This window comes from Elephantulus edwardii, unplaced genomic scaffold (assembly GCF_000299155.1).
Source record: "Elephantulus edwardii isolate Elephantulus edwardi_28Jun2011 unplaced genomic scaffold, EleEdw1.0 scaffold00113, whole genome shotgun sequence".
In the NCBI taxonomy this organism is placed as follows: domain Eukaryota; kingdom Metazoa; phylum Chordata; class Mammalia; order Macroscelidea; family Macroscelididae; genus Elephantulus; species Elephantulus edwardii.
In genome coordinates, this window is record NW_006399863.1 from 3,646,094 (window position 1) to 3,657,288 (window position 11,195).

The 11,195-nt window shown below is 38.9% G+C and overlaps 1 protein-coding gene across 1 annotated transcript in view; it reads left to right on the forward strand.

Annotated features, from left to right (window-relative positions):
- DNAH12 (dynein, axonemal, heavy chain 12) overlaps positions 1–7,710 on the forward strand; it is a 225,301-nt gene extending 217,591 nt beyond the window's left edge. Inside the window, exons 68-72 of the mRNA XM_006892286.1 lie at positions 914–1,118; positions 3,460–3,597; positions 5,000–5,091; positions 5,998–6,065; positions 7,520–7,710. Coding sequence (XP_006892348.1) covers positions 914–1,118; positions 3,460–3,597; positions 5,000–5,091; positions 5,998–6,065; positions 7,520–7,710 — 694 coding nt within the window. The remainder of the gene's footprint in view (positions 1–913; positions 1,119–3,459; positions 3,598–4,999; positions 5,092–5,997; positions 6,066–7,519) is intronic.
- Positions 7,711–11,195: the final 3,485 nt, after the last annotated feature.

The following is an 11,195-nucleotide window of genomic DNA, read 5'->3' on the forward strand; positions in this document are numbered from 1 at the left end:
AACAACAACAACAACAACAACAACCATCTCTCTGCTCCTTCGTCTTTTAACCTAAACCCCTCATTATATGTGAGGAACTTTTTTTCTTCATTTGTGGCACTTTTAGCAGTTTGAGCCTAAGCTGGAAGAGTAGATATGTGCAAATATAGAATAAATATATCATTTGTGTTTGAAAACATTATTTTCCAAGATTCAGCCATTGCACCACACCCTGATGTGTGTGAAATATTTTTTCCATGTTGTTGTCATGTACTATTGAGTCAGAACCAACCCATAGCTGACCCTCCACCAGGTTTTCATTGGCAATTACTCGCACAGGAGGAGACTGCCCAATCTTCTCCCGCAGGACAGCTGGTGGATTCAAACTCTGAGCCTTTGGGAATGCAGCACTGCTTCTTGCCACTAGGTCGCTTTTTTCCATATGCCACCTAGGTATTTTTTACTTAGTAGCAATGAATGAATGGAAATCCAAAATCCCTGTAAATGCTCATTAAAATTATTTTTAAAAAATGATTCTCTGTTTACCAGGTTCTCAGTGTTAACACCTCGAATGCAAAATTTTGAAATGCTGCTTGCTTGCATTATTTTCTATATTTTAAAATACGTATATATTAATTCAAGTGAAAAAATGTTTATCACTTAAAATTACCCTATATCTCCATGTAGGCCGGAGAGAAATGGGCAATCAAATCCCATGCAATTTACTGCCTCTGAAAACCTGCTGAAGGGTCAGCTACGGGTGGGTTCTAACTTGAGAACACACAATCATCAACATCACCAAGTAGAAGTTGACCACACTCTGGGAAGTTCCGTGAAGCTATAAATGAGATTCCACCTAGTTCCTTCTTTCTGAAAAGATTGCATATTGATCTTTACTATGATACCTGTGTTAATGACATAATCTTCATCCCAGTTTAATTAGAACCATACGTAACACTTTGCTGGACCTTGCAAAGGCAATTAAAGGTGTCGTCATAATGGATTCTACACTAGAGGCCCTGTCTAGCAGCTTAATTGTTGGAAAGGTTCCAGAAACATGGGCCAAACGATCATACCCAAGTCTTAAACCCCTGGGAAGTTACATCACAGATTTTCTAGCCCGACTGAAATTTTTACAGGTAAGAGATTTTGTGTACATACATATACACACACATACAGATGTAAATATAGATGTAGGTTTTATTGTCAGTTTTTTATTTTGTTTTTTGGTAGGAGCACTGACTCAGAAGATGCCAGGAATTAGCTGTGATCACTTGAGTGCTGAGCTAGATAAATAAAATGTGATTAATAAATTCTTGGTAATCTGACCAAAGTTTTAGCATAAATTATTGGTAATCTAACCAAAATACCATAAAGGTGTAAAAATGATGTACACTTCAAGGCATTGAGTAGAAAATTATAACCTATTTCCCCAGAACTCAAGTAATAGGTAATATGTGCATTTCCGAAAATTCTCAGTCTGTGAGTCCCTGACACTGTGTTTTTGTTTTGTTCTGATTCAACTATTGACTGATAAGTCATGGAAAGAGCCCAAGGGGTGGCTTTATCAGTACTTGGCTATTGCTTATTACTTCACAAAGTTCTCCTGTCTTATATAAACAAAGAAAATAGGAATGCTTTGAAATCCTCCCTAGAATCAGCAACTTTAACAACTTCTAATCTGCGGTTTTTGTTCTCATTTCCTCCTTACCATTTATCATATTCATCTTCTCTTTCTCCTTCCTGTGCTGTTTGGGGGGAAGGGAAAGCTTTTAGCACGATGACTATGACCCTAGACCAAATCCTAGACCTGACACTCTCTATGTGAGCAAACAAGTTGCTAATCTTTTCATCCCAGTTCTTGTCTGTAAAGCAGAAAAAATAATGCAACTCACAGTTATTATGTGGATTAAATAATCTTATAAAGTGCTTAACCAGTACCTGGCAATAGTAATCATTCAGTAAATGGTAACTAATTTAGAGATCCTACAAGTAACTGACCACTCAAGAAATTCTCGGCCTAGGAAGCCCTAGAGTAGAGTGAAGGATTTTTTTTTTAAACTCATACTTGCTGTCAAGGTTCTTTCTCATGGTTCTATGTGGGTTGGGTCTTTAATTTCCTGTCTTTCTCTTCCTCTTGATTGTCTTGTACTGTTGGCCCATTGCCAGGCAGCAGTGTTCTCCCAGAGCTGTCTTCTTCCCATTGTGCACTGCTTGCTACAAAAGCTGAAGACAAAGCTCATTTCAGTTTATCCCACAGAAAGGAATTAAGACCACACCTTGTCCACAGGGCCTTGTGAACTCTGTGGGATATAAAGAAAATGATAAAATAAATCCTGCTATCATCAAGTTGCCTATAGCCTGCCCGGAGACAAGTTATGTATTAAAGAAAACAAATACAGTGTACAGAGGAGAATGTGTCAGAAAAGGCAAATGTGTCAAATGGTCGGAGAGTTCAAAGACAAGAGAGCTCTGTTAGGTTGAAAAAGCAGGGCTAGTTTCATGAATGAGGTAGTATTTGAGCTGGGTCTAAACAAACAAATGGTTTTAGATCCTGCAAAAGAAAGGAAATAATTTAGAAACAGATACAGAATCAAAGACACTATCAGTCATCCAGGATTGATCCTATTGTCCGTAACAAATACTATAAGCTAAAAAGGAAGTTTTTTGCTCTTACATAACTGAACAACCCAGTGGTTAAGCTGACTACAGGCTGGATTTGGCCAGAGGTGTAAACAAGATTACCTGGCCCTGGTGTTTGCATTCCATCTCTTAATTCTCTTTGGGCTAACCCACTCTCAGATCCTTATCTGATAATAGAAAGATAGCAAGACTCCACATAACTTAAGAAAGTTAAGAATGAACCTTTTCCCTTCCCCCTCTCACCCCAGTTGGCTTTCACTGAGTTGCTGTGTTGTTCCTGAAACAATCCCTGATGATTAGAATGATGGTTGGCCAATCATGTGCTTCGCCTTTCAGTCCTCCCAGCCTGGGTGGAGTTTCAACACCAGAAGTACTCAATTGGCTGAAGTTTAAAATTAAATTACCCGACCTTTCTTCCAAGTCTGTCTCAGCCAGGAAGCTCCCCTGAACCATATGCAGCATCATAGCAGCAGGGCAAACACTGGCATATGGGTCATGGTAAAGCAAGAGGTGCTTTGGTTAGCACTGAAATCCAAGTCTCCTGTGGAATGAAAGAGACGTCCAAAGAACTTACATTTGACTTTTTTACAGAAGATGTGAATCTTTCCAATTATGCTTCATTCAAATCCTCATTCAGATTAGTTTTGATTTCCCAAAAAAGAGTAACTATGAGGGAAGAAAGGTAGGAGGGAGGGTAGGTGATGTGTTTGGTGGCTGGGAACTGTGACAGCCTGTGTATTTACAGGGCAGCATTAACAAACTCAGGAATCAACTGTTTTCCATTTGATACTTGTAGCAATTGAAAAATAAACATGATGTACTTTCCCCCTTTTATAGGATTGGTCTGATGTGGGAAAACCAATCGTGTTTTGGCTCTCCGGGTTTTTTTTCACCCAAGCCTTTTTAACTGGAGCTATGCAGAATTTTGCCAGAAAACATACCATCCCTATTGATTTACTAGGATATGAATTTGAGGTATCGTATCACTTTTATACCATGGCATATCATCACATCAGAGTCATGATATTTGAGCATAAAGGATATCCAGAGTGTATGTGTTCTACCCGATTTTAAGCAATGTGACTTCTTTTCAGTCTTCATGTTCCATGAAGGAAATATATATTTGCCTTGCTAGCTGCTCTGGTGGCCGAGTGGCAAGAAGCTGCACTGCAATCCTGAAGGTACAGGATTTGATTCAAGGCCACCAGATGCTCCATGGGAGGATGGGCATTCTCCTCCCCTGTAATTAGCTGCCTCTGAAAACCCACCAGAGGAGGGTCAGCTATGGGTTGGTTCCAACTCAACAATACACAACAACAACAACAAACAACAAATCTTATATAAAACTTTTATGTATCTCAATGTTCAATCGAAGTAATTTAATGTTATTCTTCTCATTTAACAAAACTTAATCTGAGGTACTGGTAGCCCGATGAAATATTTTGAAATAGAATTGTGCATCTTTATATAGATGGCTGAGAAAGTGTGTAGTTTAACCAGTCATTATATAATAGCCCGGGATGTGTTCTGGGTCTCAGTTAATGCTCTCTCTATGATACTGTGTCATCTCGAGGCCAGTATCACACCGGAGTGCAGTGTCCAAATGAGTAAGCACGGGAAATTAATACACAGGCTGACCGTGAACATGTTAAGAGGGGTACCAAATGAATGTCCTCAGTGTATTTTCTTTTGTAAATAATTTGGCTTATTTAGAATGATTGATAAATCTAAAAGAATTGCACCCGCATTCATACTAACACAAATAAAATGAATTTAAAAAAAATTTTTTTTGCAAAAATTCAAGCCAAGAGTATTCTGTTCATATTGACAGTACTCTTGTATTTGTATTCCTATAAAAGGACAAAATCTAGGGTGAACGAGCTAGTCTAGATACGGCAAAGAACCTGCCATACTAGGTTTTATTACTCTGTTAAAAAATTAAGATTCCCCAAATAGGGAACTCCCTGGATAAGTTACTTTTCCTATCCCCTGCCAGCAGAATGGGGCTGAAAACACTCATTGCACAAGGCTGAAATGCGATGGTTCAGATGAAAGCACGTAGAACAGTGACTGGAAATAGGAAAAAGAATCAGAAGTTAGAGGAAACATGGCCCAGGACCAGGAAAGACAATTGCCTGTGGAACTTGGGCGGGAAATCTAATCTTGAACTTTGTCTTTATTTTCTACATAAATCTCTCAACCCCAAGTATATAGATCCTTCGTTTTATTGGGATAGTAGAGAGTTGTGCAAGACCTTCCAGGGAGAACTTGGCAGGGGAGCGGAGGAGGAGGGGAGCGGGAGGGAGGGGACTGGGGTCGGAGGGGCGCGGAGGGAAAAAAGAAAAGGTTCCTTGCTAGTGTGACCCTCCACCTGCAGGTTATTCCCTATGATGAGTCTGACATAGCTCCCAATGACGGCGTTTTTATCCACGGATTGTATCTGGATGGAGCACGCTGGGACAGAGAAAGGTCAGCACTTCCAATGCCAACGCCTCTCAGGTGTAGCTGAATCATAAAAAGTCTGCTACTTTTTTGAGACCCAGAAGCCTCAAGGAAATGATACAAATAATAATATAAAAAAATCTCATCTAAATAGTTATTCAGACAAGTGCAATTGATGAGTAATTTTAGATCTTGAATAACTGAAATGGTTTTATTTATTTAATAGTTTTATTAGTAAGAAGCAATTGTCCTGCTTCTTCCATCTGGTGAGTGATCTTCTGTTTCATAATGTGTCCAGCTGCCTCATTTTTAGCTTCTTCCATCTGGTGAGTGATCTTCTGTTTCATAATGTGTCCAGCTGCCTCATTTTTAAACCATTTATAGTTACCGTAAATGAAAGTTACCATTTATTTTAGTTAATGGAAATCTTTTATTTGTATCTTAATGAGATAATAACTATTGATATTATTTCAAATACTTGTTGGATTTCCAATTTCACACAGGAAGTGAAGAAAATGCTATTCTTATTTTAAAATAGGGGAAAGATAGAAGGGGAGAAATATTTCCTGTGGAGTCGTGCTCTGAGAAATCAGAGCAGTGGTAACACTGCCGTGTTCTACAGTGAGAACGCCAAGACAGCGTTATGGGAGACTCAGCAGCACATCGTTAATTTTTTCCATCCTATTCCCTTTCTTTTTCATTATTCTGCTGACATTTCTCTTCATTTACTTTGTGTATCTTGACTGAATTCTTTGCTTGTCCACAATTTTCTTTTATTTCTTTTTATTATTCATTGCCTCTTTCTTAATTCTTCTTTTACCAATCTTTTCTTTAGTCCTCTGTCATATTAAAAGTAAATATTTAAGTAGCATCGAATCGTAAGCAAATTTCAGAAGTTTTTTCACTAATACTTCTGTCAATTTCTCTTCACAGTGGATTGCTTGCTGAACAATACCCTAAAGTTCTGTTTGACTTGATGCCCATCATATGGATCAAACCAAGTAAATACACTTTTAACAGATATTCTTGGTGTTTTAGGGAGGGTGAGGATGGACTTCGTTGTGAGGATGGGAGGACTTGGCAGGGGCTACAAGTCAGAGCCTGCCCAATTGCTCCTAACAACAGTCATTCCTCTAAGACAATTTCTGTCTCAGATATCCTAGGATTAGGATTTATTTAAATTATAATTAATGACTTAATGTTTCCATTGGAAATACATTATTGCTACCTTCCTTCTTCCCTTTGTAGTGTGGTATTACTTGTTTTGAGACGTCCTTCTGCCTTTTTTTGCTATCAGCCCATGAGGTAGTATCATTTTCTCCTATCTCAACTCTAACTTCTACAAGGAATTTCAGAGAGTTCACAGTTGCCCAGCCATGAGCTGAACTTGAACTCTATTTACATACTTCTCAGAGCACAAGCAGGCATGGCATAGTCTCCAGCTAGCAACTAGCATTTCCCAGCATTAATAACTCGAACGTAGCAGGCAGCCAGAGCATCCCATGCATGAACATTGCAAGTCACAGAGGGTAGATGCCCATGTTATGGAATATCTTGGGAGAAGCTACTTCCTTCTCCACTTTTGGCATCGCCATTTCTGCCTCCCATCCCCCATGCCTGAAAAAACAAGGCTTTTTCTTTTGTATCTTCTCTCTCCTTTAATTTTTTCATGGAAATGGTGATATTTACAAATCACCTTGAATCACCATCTAATATTTTTCAATTATTGCCATGCCTCAATTTCATTTACTTTGTTTGGAAAGATTCGTGCATGCCTGGCTTCTCAGGAACTGAGTGTAGATTCTTTTTGTGGGTCTATTTTTCTTATTATTATAGTGGCCTACTGAAACATATGGAAATGTCAGGGCTTGTAATTAAGAGTTCTTGGATTAAAGCTTTAAGAAACGGTGGTTCTTATTTTGCAAATCCTGAAATCGCCTGTGCTGTATTGCATTCCTTCATCCCAGCTTTCTCTTGCTCTTACTCCATTTCTTCCAAGTCCTTCCTGAGTATTTCCATGAGTGCTGGCAGTCAGCCTGTCTTCAAGACTGACAAAAGGGGGCCATTGGAAATCCTTGCCTTGTCTTATAAGTAAACATATGTGTTAGTTGTGAAAATAAACTTGCATGCAAGAAGTCAACTTTAAAATCTTTTAAAAATCATAATCATGTCTTAGATTTAATACTGGTCATTGGAGCTCTGGTGGCCTAGTGGCAAGAAGCTGCACTGCAGTCCTAAAGGCACGTGGCTCAAATCCACCAGCTGCTCTGCAGGAGAAGGATGGGCAGTCTCCTCCCATGCAATTAACTGCCTCTGAAAACCCTCTGCAGGGTCAGCCATGGGTCTGTTCCAATCGAATTGTTTTCAACAATAATACGGTATTACAAAACAGTTGCTTTTTTAATAAGAGTTGCTATTTTGTTTTTACTAAATGGTTGTATTTCTTCTTTTCAAGCTAAGAAGTCTAGGATTGAGAAGTCACATTCCTACGTCTGCCCCTTATATAAGACAAGTGAACGTAAAGGAACTCTTTCTACAACGGGACATTCTACTAACTTTGTTATCGCAATGCTATTGAAGACAGAGCAGCCTGTTCAGCACTGGATCAAGCGTGGTGTTGCTTTGCTTTGTCAGCTAGATGATTAAACTGGACAAATTTAGAAAACATCTGGAAGAATAAAAATAATTGCTTTCACTTAGCTAAGAACACATACCTGTTACAAAGCCAAGCGTCTGTGCCATCCTTTGTTTGGATCAGTAACTTGAATGGCTCTGCATTGGTCTCCTCAAAAAGAAACAATTCTTTGAAGTGTATGGGAAAATCTTTGAAGCTTTTATTTGCTCCTTTTTGTTTATTTGCTTGATATGTATATGACAACTAGATCTGGGAGGCTAAATGATAAAAAAAAATAACATTATCATTTCCACAAGTGTCATGTTTCTTTTTCCTTTTTTTTTTTGAGGGTAAAATAGTAAAAATAGATTTATTAGAAAGTTACAGCCCCAAAGGGACAGACCTCCCTCACTGAAATAGGGAGAGAGGCTGATGTTTCTTTTTATAAGTAATTGTCATTGATTGTTGTTGTTGAGACTATAACAGCAGAGTGTGCACCAGTGACAGCAGTTGTACATGTTTATTCAGTGACAATTTGACATTCTTCAAGTTGTGCGTCCATCCTCATCCTCTTTTGCTGAGTTGTTTCTCAGCCTTTGACATATGCTGACAGCCCCTATCTAATCTTGTCAGTTGCTGGTGTTACTCTGATCCCATATGGCTAGATCTCAAAAGATAACCAAACTCGGACATTCTTTATGCTAGAATAGCTAGACTATTGGTCTGGTTTTAATAAGGTTTCCAGGGATATTTTTGGCTTAAGGTTTAAGGATGATCTCAGAGCAGTTGTTTCAGGGGGTCAGTCAAACCTCTATGGCTCCAGAAAATCTGGAACCCTGAAAATTTGAAATTGTGTTCCATATAACCCCCCCCTTTGATCAGGATTTTTCTGTTGGATCTTTTAAAACCTATTTAGTAAGTGTAGCTGGAAATCTCCAATTCTGTGTTTGTAGTAAAGGAGGCAGCTGTTCATGAGGCAGTTGGGCACAGTTACTCACACATCCATTTTCTCCTTCTGTTCCTGACTTACCTTCTTTCTCTGTTGCCTTCAGTGAGTACAGATCATTTGTTATGCCTTGGATGGGCATTTGCAAGCTTTTAAGACCCTCAGCACTAAGCAAAGGACTAAGAGGGAGAACATAAACTAAACACATTCAAATGAGGCCAAGTAACTGTGATATCCTATGAAATGCTGACCCTAAACTCCAAGGAACCAAATCCCACAGTCATTTGGCTGTTGTTGACATATTTTGTTGTGCTGCTGTCATCAATATGTCTATCACACAACTCTGTCAATTCAGCTCTTTACAGGTGTACAACTTACTGAGAACAGTTATATTAGTTCACTGTGCAACCTTGCCTTAATGTGATCTTCCCATCACTACAAACTGAAAAGCAGTGCCCTTTAAAATATTACCTTCTCCTACCGCCACCTCCTGACTCAAGCAACCACTGACCAACTTTGATCTCTGTACATATGCCTGTTCTTGTCTTTTTCTATCATTGAAGTCACTATTTGCCCTTTTGTGTTTGACTTATTTCAGTCAGCAATAAGTTCTTCAAGCTCCATCTATGTTGTAGCATGTATCAAGACTTCATTTTTCCTCCAGGCTGCATGTAAGTATGTATCACATTTTGTTTCTCCATTCATCTGCTGGTGAGCGTTTCATTTGATTCCATCTTTCGACCATTGTGAATGTACAGCAGTGAACACTGGTCTGTAAATCACTGGGTCTCAGCTATCAAGTCATATGGGTTTATACCGAAAAGTATAAGTGCTGTCTCATAAAGTACTTCTATGTCTAGCTTTTTGTAAGGAACTGCCCTGCTGTTTTCCACAACTGCTCTGTCATTCTGCATGACCACCAGCAGATTCCCATTCCTCTCCCCTTCCTTCCTTTCTCTCCGTCACCCTTTTTTCTTTGCCATCCTGGTGAGAATGAAATGGTATCTCTTTCTGGTTTTTATTTGCATCTTGTTGATGGCTAACGGTGTTGAGCATCTTTTCATGTGTTTTATGGCCATCTGAATGTTCTCTGCTGAATTTCAAGTCCTCTGCCTATTCTATGATGGAATTATCGGTCTTTTAGTTGTTAAGATTATTATTTTTTTTTACTTCAGTCATAGTTTACTTTCAACTCACATATGTTGAGGTAGTAAATGTGTCAAATACATAAATTGTAAGTAAGAAAATATGAAAACATTTATAGACCTAAATTCCCTAATTTATACTTCTAAAATAGCAGTCCCATTTCCCACGGTGCTCCTGTGACTAGAAGAATCTCAAAGCTGTGGGGTCAACATGGAAAGGCAGACAGAAGGCTGGTGTGCAATCTTGGCTTCTGGCACCTGAGCTGGCGTCTGTGGCTTATGTTACTGGAAATGTAAAGTGCTGCATGGTTTGTTGCGGGTTTTTTGCATGTTTTCTTTTCACTAGTTATACAGTCAGTGGTCATATTACTTAGCATGCACTGATACCATTAGTGTACATTAATAACTGAAAAACCTCTCTAAAAAACAAAATTTAAACTCAGATTTCATCTTTTTACTTCTTTGTTGTTGTTGTTATTGTGTGCTATTGGAATAACTTATAGGTAACTCTCCAGCAGGTTTTCAGAGCAGCAAACCGCATGGGAGACTGTCCATCTTTCTCCTGCAGAGCAGTTGGGGAGTTCAAACGAGGTGCCTTTGAGTTGGCTGTACAACTCCTGACTCACTAGGCCCCAGGCCCTTGGCTATCTTATATATATTTAATTCCCCCCTTTGGAATTCCCAAGACACCTGGGCCACAGCTTCATAACTTAATGGGAAGTTTGGGACATCTGGCCTTTGACTCAGGGACACTGGGACTGCCATTTTTATAGTCCAGTCAGAGCAAAATATTTGACTTAAGTGGAAAACTAACTCTGGTTTGCACAGACCATGTGCCTGAGAAGCGTGAATTTACCTCTCAAGGCCAACCCTCTGCAGAAGCATTTAATCCTGGGAATAAAGTACTTAATCTTTGATTTGATGAATTTAGCAGTGAAGAAAAGAGATCATGTTTCCAAACAGAGTTAAGCCACTTGTGAAAAACAAGGAGAATACGCCAGACTGTCTTATGATCAAGTATTTATAGTAAAGCTATTAATGGAATGGTCACTACCGGGCAGTGCGTATCTCAAATACAAATGAAGATTCTTATTCCGAAGCTTCCGTGTCCTAATCCTTAACACTGAAAACGAAGGTGTTGTTCTCAAGCAATAGCAAAAGGTAAAAGAATAAAAAAAAGGGGGGGGGGATTGTAATCCTAACATGGAGATGTCCTTTTAAAACCATTTAGATATTGCCTGAAGTACATCGTGTATTACTCCCACTATTCATTTTAATACTTATATTATGATAGTGCATTTCTTTCAATAACATGTTTATTTTGAAAGGTTACTAAATAAAGCCTCACTGTTGGCCTACTGCTTAGCACAGGAGACTACAATTGCTGAGGAAGGCTTGCAGGCAAAGTCTAGAACAATCCCATAAT